We start from the raw sequence: 21,335 nt of genomic DNA, 5'->3' as shown, positions 1-21,335 counted from the left end.
TGGGTGTGTCCCAAATAAAAAAGTGCAACAGTGCTAATACTAAAGGTCGTAATGGGTGTGTCCCAATATAAAAGTGCAACAGTGCTAATACTAAAGGTCGTAATGGGTGTGTCCCAATAAAAAAGTACAATGGTGCTAATACTAAAGGTCGTAATGGGTGTGTCCCAATAAAAAAGTACAATGGTGCTAATACTAAAGGTCGTAATGGGTGTGTCCCAAATAAAAAAGTGCAATGGTGCTAATACTAAAGATTATACTGAGTATATCCCAGATAAGAATCGCTTTACAAAGGCAGTAATCTAGAACACTACCATGCAAGAAGTAATGTAAAGTGCTGCAGTGCCAAGAGAATAAATACACATTTAGATAGCAGGTGAATGTGCAAATAAATGAAGGGCTCCTCATACCGATCGTGCTCCTGGTCACCGCGTGTTTCAGCACTTGCCTTCTTCCGGGGCTTATACAAAGTAACAGGGAGGCATGCAGATTTATACAGCAGTGGGCCAATCAGTACTAAGTAATGCACGCAGAGCGATGTAAGAGAACCACCAATCACATGCACCCGGCGTCACCCTGACAACACACAACAAGGCCCGTAACCCCGCCCACATGAATCATGTGAACGGCCGAGAGTGCGTCGCCAAGGAGATAGACGCCAGAGTGAATGCAAACAGCGACAGGGAAAGCCGCGCAAGCGCACCAGCACCCGCATGAAACTTGGGTATAACACACATAAAAGACGCATAGAATTAACTGAGAATCAATGTGCGCCACCACCTGCATAGAATTGGAATATAACTCGGATGGCGCCAGATCAATGAATAGAGCAATTTATATGAACCTGTTATAAGAATAAATAAACAATTGGACAAAAATAAGATAAATAATAATAAATAAATAATAAACAAATATGTAAAAATGGAAAATAAAAAATTACGAAAAATAAAAATATATAAATAATGAATGAAAAATAGTAATGATAATTATGAATTATGGTAATTAATAATATATGAATAGATATATTAAATAATAAATAGTAAATAAATAATAGATAATACAAAAAATAATACTGAAATGAAGAAAAGTAAATAAATAAAAAATATAAAAATAAAAAAAATATATAAAAATAATAAATAAATGAAAAAATAAATAATAATAAATTATTATAAATTACCAGTAATCACAATTACATCCAGGAATTATACAAATACTTCTTATTTCATATGTGTCAAAGTATATCAAAAAGTGTCCATCAAAGTAAAATCCATCAAAATAAATCCATTCAACACAATAAAAAAGAGCAAAGAATCCGCACCACTGCAGCAAAGGTTCACTGCACCTCACACTCAAACCAGCCACATGCCGTAAACGCCCCAAGAGGATCGGGTGCTCAATCTGAAAAAAGTGTGCAAAAAAATTCCAATGAAATAAGAAAACTGAGAGCACTCACCGTCCTAAAAATCAGTCCTTTATTGAAACGGAAGACTCTTCAGCAGGGGAGAATGTGAATAGTGACAGACGACGGCCGTTTCGCGCTACTGCGCTTCCACAGGTCCTACCTGATTTTTAGGATGGTGAGTGCTCTCAGTTTTCTTATTTCATTGAAATCCATTCAACAGATCCATCCATTGATATTCAGAATCTTCTTATTATTCTTTCAACTGAAGTTGGTCCCAGAGTGAAGAATACAACAGCCCAATATGCTAAAAAATAAATAAAATAAATCAATATGTGATATATTATAAAACCTAAAATATGCATACATCATATCAATAAAAAACTATTTTTTTACATTTGAAGATGATCAGAGAAATGGTGAATAACTTAAAGTCTCATTGAGACCCAGAGGTTGGAGTGTACGGAGAGTCCAAATCCACCTAGTTTCTTTTTGAGCGAGTCTGCAGCTAATATTGCCACCATGTAGATCTGTAATAATTCTATCAATACCAATTACCCGGGGGCCAGTTGTATCCCAGTCATGATAGATCTAAAAATGTCAGGTTCTGTTTTATTTTTCTTATGTCTTTAATGTGGGATTCTTGCAGGAAAGTTCTGGTGAAACGACAAAGGGATTTGTAAAACCCACGTCAGTGTCAGTGACCGGTAAGATCGGCGTATAAATCTTATTTCACTCATTGGAGGGTCACAAAAATGACTTCTTTGCAACCATTTTTATTAACGTTCCTTCTCTTTTCCAAGAATATTTAGGTGAAGGGCCTTGTAGAGGGGTGTGATCTGTAAAACCGGGTGTGGCCATGAAAAAGGGTTTATATCATGGGACCTTTCCATGTGTTATTTTCTTCCACGTCCATTTTACTTTATCATCTCAGTAAAGCTAGGGCTACACAGCGGCCTTGGCTGTGACATAAGTTACGCAACCAAAGATTGTGATGTGTATATGCTACAATAATCAGGGTCCCGTTGGACCTCTGCGTACAATGACCACGATAAGCAAGTCAGTAAAAAATCCACCTGGGTCTGATTTTTCATAATTTGCTTATGGCGCTCGCGGTACCCTACGGGGCACAGTTCAACCCCATTTTGTTTGTATTGTGCCGTGATGCATAACTATCTTTGGCTACAAGTCAAGTGTTGAAGCCGAAGTCGCTTGTAGCTATTGCCGTAACTTTATTGTTTTATTTAGTAAAATTTACAAGGTTTTGTTTCTTTTTCCAGTTGAAGACGGGATAAGAGGCTTCCAGGGATATCCCCACCTATCCTCAGGTTATGAAGTAGAAGATGGCAATATCATACAAGTCCCATCAATAACGACTGATGCACCGGCATATCTTCATTGCAAAGGTATGTTCTCTGACATTGCCTTCATCTGATCAATCGCTGATGGGCAAACAAAGAACTGGAGAGAGATGGAAACATTTTAGAAATAAATCTAATCTTACGAATAATGACAGATGTGCGGCCATTCCCCTGTTCAGAATGTGGGAAATGTTTCGCCAAGGAATTTCATCTTAAGAAACGTAAAAAAACTCACACAGGGGAGAGATGTCGTATTCATGTCCTGAATGTGGGAGGTGTTTTAGTGAGAAATCCCACGCCATAGACCATCTAAGAGTACACACAGGGGAGAAGCCATTTTCATGCTCGGAATGTGGGAAATGTTTAGCCGGAAATCTTATCTTGTGACTCATCTAAAAATCCACATCGGAGAGAAGCCGTTTTTATGTACAGAGTGTGGGAAACGTTTTATTCACAAGTCACATATTTTAGTCCATCTCAGAAGTCACTCGGGGGAGAAACCGTTTTCATGTCCTGAATGTGGGAAATGTTTTAGTAATAGATCATATAAACATAAGGATGAATGACCTCGGGGAGATCAAAACATCCAACACCGCGGAGACACCATCACGTGTTTCTCAACGCAGTGATCCAGAACACTGCCCCCATCCCTAAAGGGAAATATGCAAATGCATGTAGAAAAGCCGCGGAGACACCATCACGTGTTTCTCAACGCAAGCAATGAATAGCCAGGTCTTTCACCAGGAAGGAACAACCACGGGAAGGGCAGCATCCAATAAAGGAAAACCACCTATGCCAAAACATGGTATCCATCCACAGACAGCTGTTTCGGGGTATTTGCCCCTCATCAGTGTGGAGTAGGAAACTGGCTATTAGGAGCAGTGCCTAGGTGGTTTTCCTTTATTGGATGCTGCCCTTCCCGTGGTTGTTACTTCCCGGTGAAAGACCTGGCTATTCATTGCTTGCATTGAGAAACACGTGATGGTGTCTCCGCGGTGTTGGATGTTTTGATCTGCCCGAGGTCATTCACCCTTATGTTCATAGCCTTTTCACTAGGCACTGCTCCTAATATCCAGTTTCCTACTCCACACTGATGTGGGGCAAATACCCCGAAACAGCTGTCTGTGGATGGATACCATGTTTTGGCATAGGTAGTTTTCCTTTATTGGATGCTGCCCTTCCCGTGGTTGTTCCTTCCCGGTGAAAGACCTGGCTATTCATTGCTTGCGTTGAGAAACACGTGATGGTGTCTCCGCGGCTTTTCTACATGCATTAGTAATAGATCACACATTTTGGGACATCTAAGAAGTCACACAGGGGAGAAGCCATTTTTGTGCTCAGAATCTGGGAAATGTTTAGCCAAAAAGTTTAATCTTGATAGACATAAGGGAACTCACAAATTGGAGAAACCATCGTAACCTCTCAGTGGCCATCATTAAGGGGCCTTAATCCTCAGCGCTGATTTTTATGCTAGAAACTAGTGTCCCGAAAGGGCCGAAAATGCAACGGGCATGAGCTGTATATTATCGTTGACTACCTGCTGCACCAGTCACCATCGGTTTTAGCACCAATCATGTCCGTTTAGTTCACCAGATTCTGTTGCAATCACCACCGTGATATCTAGATGGTTAACAAAGAAAGAGGCCTTTTCTTTTTAACCCTATCAGGTTCCCACGATTGTGGATCCCAGTCGTTGTAATGGCAACCCAAGGTGGAGTAATGGCCTCTGGGTAAGGTGGCAGTGTGAAACAAGCTGTGTCATTGTAAAACGGACAGGTCTCAAGCACTGCAATTCAGAAGTACTGCAAAGTATTAGACATTTAATGTGAAAAATATTCAAGTCGTGAAGTGGTGCTATGTAGTAATGTAAAAACAAGTTTTAATAACATTTTTAAAAAAATTAAAAAAATGCAAGAGGACTTCCGGGGGCGGAGCCAACAGTGATGGCCGCATTTTAGAAGCGCTCCCTAACATCGAGAAACTAAATCTGGGATCATCCCTGATTACAGTCCCCTGATACCGGCTGAGTATATTGGCGGTGATCCACTGCAAAAGGAGGATCATAGGGGTATGCGCATTTTTTTAGCCCGGGAGTCCCTGCTGTTTACTATCCTTCCCGGGGAGAGAGACCCGACCTGAGGCCTGAAAGTGAAACACGCGGAGAAGAGGTCCTTTCCAGTCACCCTGACTACATTTCTTAGAGTGCCCAGAGATACCAGGCTGCGGGACACGACCCATGGTCCTGAAGTGACTGTGCGCCAGTTGTGACCAGAAAACGATCGGGAGAGCCGTGGAGGAACCGAGGCTTTGCAGAGGAACAAACGGGGGTCGGAAGACACGAGGCTGTTGTGCCGGAGTGGCGCACTTACCGGTCGGACCTGGCTGACACTGGGTGTGATCTCTGGAGCGGAGTGCCTGACAGGCGAGGAAGCGGTGAGAGGCTCTGCCAGAACTGAAGGCGGAATGACATTGTGGCCGTGGTGCGGAGACGCCTTCCCGCCATATTCAGCCTGAGTCTGGGACTGGACGTCTAGCCCTCTGGTGTGGCGGCTGATTCCGGAGTCTGCCCTGAGCCGGTGGGTGGCATTGGGGGCGCAGTGGCTAGTGGGGTGGAGGTAAGCGGAGCTGACTTACTAAGCTGACTATATACTGAGGCTCCGGTCAGTGAGGGGTCCCTCTGGCTTGTTGAGCCCTTGTTAGTTTACTGACTGCCCGTGTTGGCCCGGGGACCTGCCATTTCAACTGGATTCTTGCCCCAGCCTAGAGTGTGGACTCTTTGAAGTTTACCTGGAAGAAGGATACGGACTTCCTCAATATTGGGAAGCATAGGCAGAGCTGATTTCATATTTTTTTCTTTTTTTTTTTTTTTTTTTTTATATATATATATCTTTTATTGAACTTTTTCTTTTTTAACTTTCTTTTCCTTTTTCTCTTCTCATTTTTGTGGCTGTAGTACCTTACCGTATAATACTATTTTCCCCCTTGAGTGAGTAGGGGGTGGCTTTCTGTATAGGGGAAGGACAGTTTTTTCTATATTCTGCTTTGTGATAGAAAAATAAGAGAAGCAGAGAGGCAATAGCCGTTAGCCCACATTGATTCTGTCCTCTCCTTTTCCCGCCCTTTTAAGACAGCACCTAGAGTCGCAATTTAAGTGTTGTAACCTAACAGCGCCATCTTGTGGTCCTTTTCTTTTAGAACAGCAATTTTGAGATTTACAACCAAATTACGCCATCTAGTGGCACCATAAATCTTAGTTGATGCGTTGCACAAGCTTATTGTTCTGAATGTTATTTTTCTTTCTTTTTCTGTTATAATATATATACTCAATAACATTTGTCATACTGATTATAGTTACAGGCTGTTCACATTTACTGAAACTCTTTGGGAGGCATTTTATTATATACATAACCTCACTTTTGCTGTGGTTTCTCACACTCATTTATCTCGAACCTCAATTTTACAAGCCTCAGTGATAGTGAGATCTAAGAATAGTGGATTCATAACTAAACCCTATTATTGAGTCCCTTGGTGGTGGAGAAGTCTTCGTGCTACCACATCATGGAAAAATATTTGGAGAAAACACAGGCTCCCTTACAGAAGGGGACCACACCTAGGCGCACCAAATATAAGAATAAAAATAGATTAGAGGGTGGATCTTCAGCTGGGGGGTCCCTAGATCGGATGTGGCTGGGGGAGGGGTCACAGGACACCTCTGATTCACAGTCTACACCTGAACCTCATACTGCTACGGCTCAAGCAGTATCTAAAATTCTTCTTCCATATTTTGACAAAAAATTCGAAACTTGGAATAAGGCCCTTGAGGCAACAGTGACTGCTGTGTCGGCAAATACATCTCGGATTACGGAAGCTGAACAGCGGATTAGTGATATGGAGGACAATGTAGTAAATACCCAAACTACGGTGGAGGCACAAAAGATTCTTATTGGTTCTTTACTGGATAAGGTTGAAGACCTTGAGAATCGTAGTAGGAGATCCAACCTCAGATTTATCGGCATTCCTGAGAGTTGTAAGGGGGCGGATCTTATTCGGTTCTTAACGGTTGACCTGATGGAGGCCCTTCAGTTAGAGCCCGGTTCTTCCAGACAAATTGAGAGGGCACACCGGGTGGGACCAGAGAGGAGGGAGTCTGGTGTGAGACCTCGCCCGGTCATTACTAAATATTTCCACTATCATGATAAAGAGAGAGTACTGGCAGCAGCCAGAAAACTTAGAGATGTTACTATTCAAGGGACAAAGATCCTGGTGTTTCAGGACTTTTCAGTAGCTGTTTCCCGGCGAAGAAAGGAGTTTGGCCCGGTTTGTCGGTTCCTCATTGATCAAGGAGTCCGTTTTGCTCTGGCGTACCCGGCCAGACTCCGAGTAACGCTGGGTACAGAGACAAAGTTGTTTGAGGACCCTAAGATTGCTTTAGACCAGCTGAGACGAGATCTTGTCCCCCCAGATACTTGAAGATGCATTCCAACATTTGGGGCGAGATTAGATGTGAAACTGATAGGTCTTTCCTTTAATAAGTCAAAATGATAAGGAACATGAGTTACAGAGTGATTTTGACTATACTTTGGTTAAAATTAATTTTATGTGTATACAAGAAACTGGTTGTTATCTTTTTGTATAAGTGTATTGTTGCTAATGATGTCACACACCTATTTACTTTAGAGGGTTGCGGAGCGGCTGGGACTCCGAGACCCTATGTGCTACTAAACATTGGAAAAGCTCTGCCTCTATGCCACTTCTATCCACCATGATGACAACTTCGCGCATGCCTAGCCGGAAAGAGACAGGTAATCCTTTAAAAATCTTGTCATGGAATGTAGCGGGCCTCAACTCGCCGGTAAAACGGCGTCGTGTTTTACAGGCACTCAAACGAGCTAGACCGGATGTTATATTTTTGCAGGAAACTCATTGGTCACACAAGGATACATTACATTTGCGAGATAATTGGTTGGGTCAGACTTATGCTACTACATATTCTTCGAAAAAGCGGGGAGTGGCCATAGCTTTTGCTAGACATTTGCAGGTGACTCCGGGGGAGGTGGTGATCGATCCTCAGAGCAGGTTCCTTCTTATGAAAGTGATCATTGAAGATACCCCCTACTCGTTGTTGAACATCTATGCCCCCAATGTTGATAATGCTGCCTTTTTTGCATCGGTCTCTCAGATGATTTTAACAATGGACTTGCCTAACTTGGTGGTGGGGGGTGACCTTAATGCTGTGCTAGATCCGCAATTAGATAGGTCTGTGGTCCTACCTACTCCCTACTTCGGATCGGGATCTGGTTTAACTAATCTCATGCGTGACACTCCTTTGGTAGACATATGGCGAGTATTACATCCGACGGAAAGAGACTACACTTGTATATCTAAGGCACATAAGTCCCTCTCACGTATTGATATGTTTCTGATAGGTGAGTCTCTTTTGACGGGGGTGATGGAGGCGACTATTGGGGACGCTGGGATTTCTGATCATACTCCTATTACTTTATCACTTCGCTGTAGACGTGACCCACGTCAGTCGGGCTCATGGAGATTTCCAGCCTACTTGTTCAAAAGCAGAGAGTTTGAGACATTCCTCAAACAAGAGTGGGGCAATTTTGTGGATGACAACATACAGCATTGGGATGACTCTGTACTTATGTGGGAGACGGGTAAGGCAGTCATGAGAGGGAGAATAATCGCATATGTGGCGGGGAAAAAGCGTAAAGCGGGACAAGAAACGAGAGACCTCCAGGGTTTGGCTATATTGGCCTACAGACGATATCTGGGAACTAATGATCCAGAAGATTGGTCACAATGGCAGGATGCTTTATCATTATTAAATGCACATTTGACTAAGATAGCCCAACAGAAAGTAGACTTTAACAGGCAGCATTTCTTTAGATGGGGTAATAAGATAGGTACATTACTGGCCAGGCTGGCAAATCCAAAAGGTCCCAGACAGAAAATACCGCTTTTAGTAGACCCCATCTCAGGTAGCCATTTGACTAACAGCAAAGACATACTACAGGCTGTTCATGCTCATTATACAGCTCTCTATTCCACACGGGGAGGAGACATCTCTTCCATAACACATTCTTTAAATTCTTTGCAATTACCTATGTTGACAGACTCTCAGCGCGCAACTCTGGAGATGCCTATTACACTAATGGAAGTAAGTTCTGCTATTAAAGCAATGGCAAATCATAAATCACCAGGACCGGATGGTTTATCTGCGGAATATTATAAAATGCTCTCTCCTGATATAGACCCTCTCCTTAAGGATTTATTTAACTATTATTTGTATGGGGGCACATCCCCAACTTCCTTTAATTCCGCATTGACTTCCCTAATTTTAAAGCCAGGTAGGAGTCCAACACAGATAACATCATACAGACCCATATCTTTGTTAAATTTGGATTACAAACTACTGGCAAAAATTATGGCTAATAGAATACAGACGTTTCTCGCTGAGATTCTGTCATCTAGTCAATATGGTTTCACCAGAGACAGACACTCGACTATTGCTGTCCGCACCGCAATTGCGGCAACTATAGTCTCAGCCAGAAATAGGAACTCTTCTAACATTTTGTTGAGCCTAGACGCAGAGGCTGCGTTCGATAGTGTAGAGTGGCATTGGATACACGCGGTGCTAGAAAAGCAGGGATTTGGTGAGAGATTTGCGGCACTGATCAGATTATTATATAATTCACCTACGTCCAAAATTATAGTTAATCAACAACTAACAGAGGGGGTGGAGTTAACTAGAGGTACCCGTCAGGGTTGCCCACTTTCCCCCATTCTATTCAATCTTGCCCTTGATCCTCTTATACGTGCTTTGGAGTCCCTGCCATTGTTTAGAGGGATACGGGTTGGGAGACTGAGTTTGAAGCTTACGGCATTTGCTGATGACATCTTGCTATACATTGCTAACCCAGAGGAAGCCCTTCCTGAAATTATGGCCCTTATAAATAAATTGGGAACTATGTCTGGATATTCGATTAATCCAATCAAGTCTAAGGCACTTAATTTATGTGCCTCGCGCAAACAACCATGGGCAGGGTTATATACTTTTGAATGGTGCAAAGATGCTTTGCCTTATTTGGGGGTCCTTATAACTAGGAACCCTCATGATCTCCAGAGAAGTAACCTCCTTCCTCTTATACAGAAAATTAAAAGAGAATTAGAAGGATGGCAGCATTTAACCCTTTCATATCTGGGTCGGGCATATTTGTTAAAAATGGTTGTTATTCCGCAGATTTTATATTTTATACAATCTCTTCCAATATTGCTTTCCTCTAGTGAATTGCGGCGAATAAATGGTATGTTTCGCTCTTTTATTTGGGGAAAGAAGCATCATGCTATTAGCATGGCCATATTGGAACAGCACATACAGAATGGAGGCATTAATTTTCCAAATTTGGAGAATTACAATTTAGCGGCGCTGCTTCGTTATCTTAAAGACTGGATTCAAGATACTTCCATATACACTAACACTCAATTAGACCAGAATTTGATACCCCATACCAACTTGTTATATCTCCTACATACACACAAGGAACTGTTACCCTCCTCAGTGATGGATAATCCTTTGATAATGGTGATGTGGACGATATGGCATAGGATACGTCATAAATTTTTTTTGAATGCACATTCCTCACTTTTCTTGCCAATATTTGGGAATCGAGACGTGGGGTTGAGACGGGGGGTAGAGAGTTGGAGCACGCGGTTTCGGACGGTGACAGTGGGTTCTATAATGGATTCTTCGACTCGTAGACCTTACTCATGGTCACACACTCGGAGGTACCTTCCTTTGACTATGGGTTGTCTTGCGAATTGTGCAATTCTGGAGGTTTACGCTACAGGAGTAGGAGAGCGGTTATCGGAGCTTGATTGGGAAAACCCATTAGACACCATGTTACGAGATAGATCTTCATTATTACACTCTACTTCTAGATTTTATCATATGCTGAGAGGGGAGATGGACTATGCTAAACGAAAAACAGGCCTCCCAAGATGGCTTATTCGTTTTCCAGATTTAACTTTAGAACATATCCTTAAAGCAATGTTTTATGCTTGGAAGGCTTTACCGGCCTCTTCTTATCGGGAAATGTTGCTTAGATTATACCATGGAACATATATATCCCCACACCGTTCGTTCCTCATGGGCTTGTCCCAATCGGCGAATTGTCTGAAATGTGTGGCTCCTGGGGCTGACCTTTACCACCAGTTTTGGGATTGTGCGGTGATCAAGGGGTTTTGGAGTGAGGTTAAAAACTTTTGCCTAGGCCATCTCCTCAATTATATACCTTACACGCCAGAGTGGGCGATATTGGGAATATGGCAGGGGGAGGGAGCAAGAATCACAAGAGGGGCCAAACGTCTGATATCTATAGTATCCATGGTAGGGAAAAAATGTATCTTACAACAGTGGATTACAGCGGAACCTCCTACGCTGAGAATGTTCTTAAATAAATTAAAACATGTGTTTCGCATGGAATGGATAGAGGCGCAATTGGGGGAGGATCGCGCGGTGTCTCGTTTTTTTGATACTTGGGAGAGTTTCATTGATGTGTTCTCTGATGAGATGAGAACCCATCTTATAGCTTGCTTTGAACAGTCATCATGGTATATTAATAGGATACTAGCAGGAGATCCCCCGATCCGATCTGGCAGACAGGTAGGGTGTGACTGAAGTGGCAATACACTTAATAATTACTACTAGTAGAATTAATGTGAGTTCAATAATGAAAAGTTATTATTTGTTTGTTTTATAATCTTTATTTTGTTGTCTAAAAAATAAATCAAAAGTAACAAAATAAGTTTAAAATGAAGGTCATTTTCCTTTTGATTGTGTGATACTGTTGAGCTTATGGATCTCATGGACTCTGACTGCAACTTCATTTGTCTTAATTATATGATGTCCTAGAGATGTAGAATTGTATATTAATGCATTGATTAATGTATTGCATGATTTTTTTGAACATGAATGTTATACCCTTCAATAAAAAACTTCTTAAAGAGAAAAAAATGCAAGAAAGTAAAAGAAAATATTAAAACTTTCACCTCAAATAACACCACTGTTATGTAAAAACATAAACAGAAAGACATAAAAACAATTGGTATCACTACACCTAATTATCAAAATTAGAAAAATTCTTACACTGTTAGATTATCTAACAAACGTCATAAAAAAAATAAAAACTCTCCAAAAATGTAACTTTTTTACTATACCGATGTAGAGAGACACAAAGGAAGATACTAGAAACATGAAATGGGGGGTTGCACAACTTCTGAATAGTTAGTGTCACTCTGATTGGTTCATTCCAACTTCATTTCCAACTTCACTTCCATATATGGTATTCAGTCCAGTGTCCAATGTCCAGTGACTTCTTCACATTCCAAAAATTTGTTCCAGTGTGCTGCTGATCAGGAAATAGACTCCATCTTGCTACACCATATCTGAACTGACTTATATAAGGTTTAATAATTGATTTCATTAGTCATTTTCTCCTTCACACCTACACAAGAAAAAAGAAATAAGAAGCTTTTGTATGTTAAAAGAAAATCTGTAAAATGCAGGCTTCCTGTGGCTCTTTAAGCAATAAAATAAAAAGTTACAGTTCTCAGAATATGGAGATTATAGTTTGTAAAATATTGTTTTTCGCGTGCAAAAGTAACAAAGGAGAAAAAAACCTATATGTGTGATATCGGTGTAATCGTACTGACCTGAATAATAAAGCTGTCTTACCACAGTTACTGCACAATGACTGCCATAAAAAAGATCTGGACTTTGTTTTGATTCCAAAAAATTAAAAATGTAAATATAATATTACGTCCCCCAAAATTTTATGGATAAAAACTAGTGATGAGCGAATATACTCGGTACACGAGATTTATGCTGGCTAACACATGTAAATCATTCAGCTGCGGCGCTAAAAACTAATTCTCCGAGTACTTACAAATACTCGGAGGACACCCGAGTGTGCTCGGGAAATCTCGAGTACCGAGTATATTCGATCATCACTAATAAAAACTTAATCTAGTCCTGCAAAAACAAAAACTAAGCCCTTATTCAATTATGTCAGGCAAAAAAAAAAAAGCTACAGCTCTTAGAATAGGGCAACGAAAAAAATATTTTTTTTTTTATAAAATTTAGTTTAGTATGCAAAAGTAGCAATACATAAAATAAAACCTTACAGAAATCTGTCATCGCTGTAATGGCGCTGACCTGAAGAGTGAAGCCGTCATCAGTCACTTATACCACACGGTGAATGGAGGTAAATAGTTTTTTCCCAAATATCAGAATAAGGCTCTGATCACATTCTGAGCACTTACCTTAAAGTTTCTGCCTAAAGCCCCCAAAAATGCAACTCAGATTCATTATAACAAGGCAACAGTGGAGTGACTTTGTCTACTCTCTGTTTAATTGGCGTTCATCAACACGACGGACAAAAGTGTGAGCAACCATAGTGTACATGACTAAGAGGAAGGGAAATCACTGGAACAGAAGACAAACGGGAGTCCAAGTGATTCACTCTTCCCTCATTATAGTGAATGGTTGCATCGGGGGTTTAGTTTAGATCACGTTTTTTGGGGACTTGGAATGAAAACCCCGACATAAGGGCTCAGCATAGAGCACAGGATAAATGTGATTCTAAAGAGATCAAAACATGTTTTACACCCCAAAATAGTATCAGCTCATTCCACAAAAAAACAATCCCTCACTCAGGTGCTTCATCTTTCAAAAGTAAAGAGCGGATTGTATCATAAGACTCTGGAAATGTGGCATGGCTCCCCCCCCAAAAAAAAATGCGCTAGTGAATCCAAATGCCCCCATCCTTCTGTAACCCAGTGTGCCAAAACCACAGCTACCTTCCATGTTTGTATTACTGTAGCAGGAAGCACTTTACTAAGGCTAGGTTCACATTGCGTTAACAGCTGCCCGTTCAACACATGTGTTAACTGGCTGCTGTTAACGCAAGTGCCGATATGTTGTCGCGCTAGCAGTGACGGACCCGAAAATGCTGCAACCCGCGTCCTAGGGTCCGTCACTCAATGACCGCACACCGCTAGCGCACGCCCATTGTGCGTCCGACATTGGACTACATGGCGGCGTTAACGGACTACGTTACACCGCGTTATGCTGCAATGTAACGTAGTCCGTCTAACAGACGTCAAAAACGTAATGTGAACCTGGCCTAACTGATGGGGTGTGAGTCTCTAGAAGCACAAAATGGCCACTAGGCTGAGATATTTACAATTTTCACTCTGCACCATCCACTGGGAACTGTGACAAAGTCACTGGCAAAGTGCGCGAGGAGAGATACAGTATGTGTCACTGCGGTTGTTGACTGCAGCGATACGAGCCTAGGAAAACGCTCCAGCATACTAAGTACTGAGAGGGGTTAATCGACCATGTTTAGGGCTAGGTTGAATGAACAGCTGTAGAGTAAAGAGGATAAATACTCAGACTTCTGGCTCGTTCAGTATTAGATGTGCCTGGAGGTGCAGGCTCCAGAGCTGGGTTTTCATGATAAGGAAAGCTGAACTTTTTGTTGTTTGTTCCTGAGTGGGTGATTCCCCGCAGCAACACGGACTGTGCCATGCATTATGTTTTTGTTTTCCTGTTAGCCCAGGAAGGCCGTGTTTGTTTTGCTAGCGCAGCACTGGTTTATGTAGTACCTTTATTAAACCAGTGGAAGATTTAACCCCTAAGTGACCGAGCAAAAGTTTTTTAAATCTGACCAGTGTCACCGTATGTGGTAATGACTCTGGAACGCTTCAACATATCTCATTGATTTTGAGACTGTTTTTTCATGACTTATTGTACTTTATAATAATGGTAAATTGATGTTAATATTTTCTGCGTTTATTTATAAAAAATATCAGAAATGTTACAAAAATTAAAAAAAAAAAATCAGGAACTTCTTTTTCTGGCATGAAGCATCTCATTAACTCATAACTTCAAGGCGGCTTTCTCCAACCCAGGTATCATTTTAACAGCGCCAACCTGACAATGTTGACTCTGACGGGATGATGTGGAATATTAGGGGTAGTAGTCCAGTGACTCTGAAGGGATATTAGGGGTAGTAGTCCGGTAGCTCTGGCTGAAGGGATGATGTGGGATATTCTGGGTAGTAGTCCGGTGGCTCTGGCTGATGGAATGATGTGGGATATTAGGGGTAATATACTACATACAGCCCAGTATGGACCAAACAAAATACGGTCTCATCCACACGCTCATAGCAATGTGTTATATGTATCATAAACAGAGATCATATCACCTACACATAACAAGAACACTGCTACAACCATAGATAAATACCATAAAAATAACAGAGTACACGTCCAAATCTTTTTTGTAAAAAAGATATAAATATATTTTTATTAAACCCAATCAATACATATATAACAGCAAAGTAACAAAAAAAAAAAGGAATTCAGTAAGGGAACAACTAGGGATATTAGGGGTAGTAGTCCGGTGGCTCTGGTTGACGGGATGATGTGGGATACTAGAGTGAGTGTGGCTATGCGGCATGGGTGGGGCTATACACTCAGCTTTATATATATATATATATATATATATATATATATAATCTTTATAATTTGTTTTATCTAACCACAGTTAATTTACTATGCCCGGGCAACTCCGGGCTCTTCAGCTAGTAATAAATAATAATAATCCATCATCTGCTGTAAGCATTACAAACTGCTATCTAGAAACTGTTCTAAAATCTACATTCTGGTTCTACCGTTTAACTCATCGCCTGCTCTCCAGTGTATGCTACAGCCTTGGTTCTGTGGCTTCCGGTGTGTTCTACTCTGCATGGTTTATTGACATCCTGCATAACCCGTTGTCCTGGTCATCGTTGATGTGCTGTTGCCCTTGGTCCGTGTGTTTAACCTGGCCAGTGGCTTAGCCCTGTAACGACCAGGGGTATTTCAGTTTTTCCGTTTTCGTATATTGCTCCCCTTTTTGCCAGACCCATAACTTTTTGATTTTTCGGTCAATATGGTCATGTGAGGGCTTGTTTTTTGCAGGACAAGTTATACGTTTGAACAACACCATTGGCTTTAACATATCATGTATTGGAAAACGGGGAAAAAATCAAAGTGTGGTGAAATTGCAAAAATTCCACAGTTGTTATTTTTTTACCATGTTCACTAAATGCTAAAAGTGACCCGCTGTTATGATTCTCCAGGTTATTACTAGTTCATAGACACCAAATATGTCTAGGTTCTTTTTTATTTAAGGCATGTTTCACACTTGCGTCGTTTGGCATCCGTCGCAATCCGTTGTTTTGGGAAAAAAACGGATCCTGCAAATGTGCTCGCAGGATGCGTTTTTTTCCCATAGACTTGTATTAGCGACGGATGGACAGCCACACGTCGCGTCCGTCGTGCAACGGATCTGTCGTGTTTTGGCGGACCGTCGGCACAAAAAAACGTTCAAGTGAATGTTTTTTTCTCCGTCGCGTCTGCCATTATCTACCGCTCTTATGCGGCCGAAACTCCGCCCCCTCCTCCCCGGACTTCAGAATGGGCAGCGGATGCGTTGAAAAACTGCATCCGCTGCCCACGTCGAGCACAAATTTCACAACGTGCATCGGTACGTCGGCCCAACGCATAGCGACAGACCCGTACCGACACAAGTGTGAAAGTAGCCTAAGTGGTGAAAACAATTTCAAAGTTTGTTAAAAAAATTAAAAATTGCTCTATTTTCGATACCTGTAGCGTCTCCATTTTTCGTGATATTGTGATCAGATCGCCTGTATGTAGCAGAGTTCCCACTTGGTATGAGCGCCGACTACCGGGCGGTACTCATAACAATCCGGTAGTGACAACCATAGAGGTCTACTGGAGACCTCTGCTTGTCATGCCAATCCATCGACGACCCACAGTCATATGACACGGGCACCGATGGAAGGGATTTCCGGTGCACTTGCCAGAAACCCATGTTAAATACTGTTGTCAGAGCTTGACTGCAGCATTTAACTAGTTAACAGCTGTGGGTGGATTGCGATTCTACTCACGGCTGTTAGAGGCATATGTCAGCTGTTCAAAACAGCTGACATGTGCCAGAAAAGATGTGGGCCCTGCGCCGGAGCCCACATCAACAGGAGGGATTCTGACGTGGACGTCCTATTATGCCCGATGTCGGTAAGGGGATAATGACAAATGTCATGGATCTGCCATCAATGTCTATAGTTGGAAGAAAATCATAGCTGTGTAATATTCATACAGATCAGTATATACATTAATTTATAAGGCGTATACTGCATATAGAGAGCAAGAAACCTGCGAATTACAGCTGGGAACAAGCTTAGGTCAAATACTGTTTATACATGAGAGTAATATAACAATATAATACTGCACCCCTGTATACACCCCCCGGCGTTCCTCACCTCCTATACTAAATATTCTGTGATTATACATAATAGACTCAGATACACCGCTGAGACCCACGGCTCAGATACATGGCCGTGATACACGGCTCAGACATACGACACAAATACATAGCTGCTAGATATTAATTGAATTCTTTATTGGCTTCATACAAGATATCACATGTAGACATTCCCACCATGATTATGATGATGATGAGTCCTGGACTCACAGAGAGTCGTCCGTCAATGCTCAGGAGAGGAAAAACCCCCAGTGGAGGAAACCTCTAGGGAACCATGCATGACGTGCCCTTCCCTAGGGCGGTGCTGGATCATAGACTCTACATGCCGTTTATAGACATGGAGTCACTTCTGGGCCTTTTTGGGAAATCCGCTGATCCTGCCGTTCTGCAGGCAGGATATTAGATGAGTCCTCATCTTCTGATGCTGGAACTCAGCTCTGGGTTCACCGCCATCTGCCATAAGTTCGTAGGCAAATGCTATAGCATATAAGCCACAGTCGTAGCTGTTCTTCTGCTGAGCCACATTGATAAACCTCAGATCTTCCAGGGGATTGTTGACCACTGCACTGTACATGTTGATAATCTGCTGACTGATGGATGGAGACAGATTCCTGGACTTCGAGCTGTCGGCCACAAAGATTTGGCCATTTTTATAGCAGGTTGTCAGCCAGTGCTCCCTCTCCTGATCATAGTGGATTTGTACAGCATTCTGCAGTACGCCGTACCCTGGTACCATAAGAGCGCAGGGGGGCTGCAGGCCATCAAAACCCACAAACTGACTCTGCAGTAGGTCCTGGGCCATGATGATGATATCGTCACTCAGGTAGCCTTTCTTCCCTTTGCTCTGCAGGATGGTTAAGAGCTGTGGAGACAGGTTGTTCATCTCCGGGGTTACTTCTCTAAGTTAATCAATAAATCCAAGAAATGTGATGTCACTAGTAGTGCTACAGAATTCAGCTGGGATCTTAGTAATCGACAGGGATCTTCTTGTCAAGACTTCAGCTCTGTAGTCGTTTATCAACCCTAAAATGAGCAATAGATCGGTCAGATTTTATTCTTTTATTTTTAGGCAGGAAATGTTTGTTATAACCTCAGAATACTTACAGTAATATCTGGTGAATTCCCGATGGAAATGAGATTTCAAATCCAAACAAACTTTATACTTGGAGTTTTCAACGCTCAACAAGTAAAACTTTGAGAACCTTCCAGCAGTAGAGAATTATTCCACCTGTAGTATAAGGAACAGATGAGTTTTTACCATTTTATTTCTCAGTTCTGTGTGTAGAGCCTGGGTCGGACTGGCCATGGGCGTGGGGAGCAGTGAATATCCATTTCTCTTTAGCAGCGGGCACAGGCTTTAGCCGCAGCAGTCGGTTCCTTCCTCCTGTCACCTGCTACTCCACCGCTACTGCCCCCAGCGTGTGCCGCATTCAACTATATCGGCATCATAGATGCAATAATAGAGGAGAGGGCGTCAGATGATACTCCCTGCTCCATCATTGCCCTCTGCCTCTGACACAGCCGGTGCGCGATGACGTCACCTCATACTGTGTGCCGGGCAGATGGCAGTGCAGCTGCTGAGACTGGAGCAGAGTCTGGAACCGCGGGGGAATGAGGAGGAGAGGTGAGGATTGTGGGTTATATATATATATATATATATATATATATATATATATATCAGTTAGTACTGGTGGCCATAAGACTGTAGTACTGTGGGGCTTTATTATATTCTATGGAAAGGCTACATTACATTCTATGGAGGGGCTGCATTATATGATATGAGGGGGCTACATTATATTCTATGGGAGTTTGCATTATACCCTATGAAGGGGCTGCATTTTACTCTATGAGGGGGCTGCATTATTCTATTTGAGGGCTGCATTATATTCTACGAGGGGGCTGCATTATATTATATAAGGGGGCTACATTATACTCTATGGGAGGGGATGCATTATACTCTATGAAGGGGGCTTCATTATATTTTATGAGGGGGGCTACATTATATTTTATGAGGGTGGGGCTACATTATACTCTGACACAAGTTTTATTTCAGATCTAAACCAAATAATTTTCAGCTTTAGGCCACGTTCACATGCTCAGTATTTGGTCAGTATTTTCCAGCAGTAAGAACTGCCTTAATGGCATCAGACACCCGACAATCAGCCAACAAGTAGCCGAATGATAGTGGGTAAATGCGGCAGGTTGTCAGGTGCAATTCTGGCCTCAGTGGTCGGTGCCGACAGCCGTGGTCCGGCCTCCTCCACTTATCTAATTAGTGTAAGAAGATGGACCCCAGAGGCGGCTCCTCCGCCATTATACTCACTCTACAGATGTCCGGCTCTGCGGGGTCCTGTACACGCTGATGTTCTCTTCTCAGCTTATGTAGGTGGTGACTGATGTCCCCTCTGTGGTCCTGGACCAGACAGTCAGGAGCTGACGTCCCCTCTGTGGTCCTGGACCAGACAGAGTCAGGAGGGAGATCTGAAGGGGAGGAGAAAACATTGGAGCCACATTACATGTTATAATCCCTGGTGCAGCCCGCCCTGCCCCATACAGGTAGAGCGCTGGCTGCCATTATTATTACTACTATTTATTAATAAAGGATATCTCCCCTCGTCCCCCTGTAAATTGCTGGACACTGATATTTGCTCCCTGGTTTTCTCTCGGCCATTCCTACTCTTATATCCGGTCACTGAGGACTGGATTTGTTTCATGATTTGTAAATAAATAAAAATTCATGAACGTTTTTTCTGTTGTATTGTGCCGTGATTTGTGCCGGACGAGTTACTCATCTCCAGGGGCAGTGGCCGCTTCCCATCTACCAGAATACAAGGGAAGGAATCAGGAGAAAAACTTCTAGATTCCTAACAGCCTCAATAGATTTACCTCCAGATGGAGAAGCCCTCAGTCAGTGATCTCCAGGAAGATCCAGAAATAATCCTCTAATCCAGAATGAATCCACTAATTCAGAAGAAATCCGCAAGTAAATCGCTAATCCAAGCAGAAGATCTAGGTAAGTGTTGTCAGGAGACAGACAAAATACCAAGTCTGAGGCCGTGAGATGGGACGGAGTGTTTACAGGTTCCGCTCTATTGTGACATCATCACTCACCTGTGTGACATCACTGCCCGCTTCAATATAAGGTAGTAAATAATGATGTCACAATACAACGCCCCCATCAGCGCCCGTGTTACGCGATCGAGAGGCACCAATTGGCTGCTATAAGAGCCGGGGGTCTGCAGAAGACCCCCACACCTGTCATTGTGAATCTCCTGTAACGGCGTAACAAAAATTTATATCTAAATGCAAAATTTACATTTTTTGGCCACTGCAACATTGCAATAAAGTTCAATAAGAGGCGATCAAAAAATCGTATGTTCTCCATCATGTTATCAGTAAAAACGACAGCTCAGGGTGCAAAAAATAATCCATCACCCAGCCCCAAATCACAAAAAATGGCAACAAAGGCAAAAACTTTTTTTCATACAAATTTCATAAATACATGAATAAATAATGAGATGAAAGCTTCTAGTTTCATAAATAACAACACAAAATAGATTTACCTCCAGATGGAGAAGTCCTCAGTTAGTAATCTTCAGGAAAATCCAGAAGTATTCCTCTAATTCAGATTTAAAAAATCCACTAATAGAGATGTAATTAGCTATTCCACAACTAAATCGCAAGTAAATCGCTAATCTCACAAGGAGAAAAACTAGGTAAGTGTTGTCAGGAGACACAAATACCAAGTCTGAGGCCGTGAGATGGAACGGAGGGTTAGATAGGTTCCGCTCTATTGTGACATCACTCACCTGTGACATCACTGCCCGCTTCCATATAAGGTAAGTGATGATGTCACAATGCAGCGGAATAACCAATACTTTTTCTCTCACTATCTGCCCCTTATAAAGCAGCTGATAATGATGGAGGCACAAATAGGGATTAATGAAATAACATCCTGGCGGTTTCCAGGTGTTAGATTACAGCCGGTGGTTACAGAGGTTTGGCTGAGCGTTTCCCATTTCCAATTCTCATCATATGACATTATAACATATTTCATCTTTTTTGACAGTTTCTTTTATCTTCTCATTCTGTGTAGAAAGATACATTGAACTATATAATCTAGTGCTCAGGATAAAGTCTTCAAGCATTTGGTGTCATTATTGGATTTTCTCAC

General features: G+C 42.1%; 1 protein-coding gene and 1 pseudogene across 4 annotated transcripts; one reads left to right on the top strand and one right to left on the bottom strand.

The window, feature by feature from the left end:
- The first annotated feature begins 221 nt into the window (after positions 1 to 221).
- LOC143818623 (uncharacterized) lies at positions 222 to 3,466 on the top strand (annotated as a pseudogene). The gene is made up of 2 exons (XR_013224641.1): positions 222 to 2,103; positions 2,677 to 3,466. The product of XR_013224641.1 is annotated as an uncharacterized LOC143818623 (transcript).
- A 13,798-nt stretch (positions 3,467 to 17,264) lies between these two features.
- Positions 17,265 to 21,094, bottom strand: LOC143818622 (uncharacterized). 3 transcript variants are annotated; one of them, XM_077299879.1, is made up of 4 exons: positions 20,725 to 21,094; positions 19,485 to 19,642; positions 18,266 to 18,389; positions 17,265 to 18,184 (listed from the first exon to the last, which is right to left on the bottom strand). In XM_077299879.1, the coding sequence occupies exon 4, from the start codon at positions 18,042 to 18,044 to the stop codon at positions 17,505 to 17,507; it is 540 nt and encodes a 179-aa protein (XP_077155994.1). In that variant the 5' UTR covers positions 18,045 to 18,184; positions 18,266 to 18,389; positions 19,485 to 19,642; positions 20,725 to 21,094; the 3' UTR covers positions 17,265 to 17,504. The 3 variants fall into 3 exon arrangements, with proteins under 3 accessions (XP_077155994.1, XP_077155992.1, XP_077155995.1); XM_077299877.1 differs by lacking the exon at positions 20,725 to 21,094 and adding an exon at positions 20,048 to 20,477; XM_077299880.1 differs by lacking the exons at positions 19,485 to 19,642; positions 20,725 to 21,094 and having other exon boundaries at positions 18,266 to 19,454.
- Between the last annotated feature and the right edge of the window lie 241 nt (positions 21,095 to 21,335).

The sequence above is a fragment of the Ranitomeya variabilis genome, chromosome 3 (assembly GCF_051348905.1).
Source record: "Ranitomeya variabilis isolate aRanVar5 chromosome 3, aRanVar5.hap1, whole genome shotgun sequence".
NCBI lineage: Eukaryota > Metazoa > Chordata > Amphibia > Anura > Dendrobatidae > Ranitomeya > Ranitomeya variabilis.
This window is presented reverse-complemented; position numbering and strand designations above follow the sequence as displayed.

What these genes read in the sequence shown, in the direction of transcription:
- LOC143818622 (XM_077299879.1), bottom strand. Translation starts at nt 18,044, where the DNA reads ATGAACAACCTGTCTCCACAGCTCTTAACCATCCTGCAGAGCAAAGGG.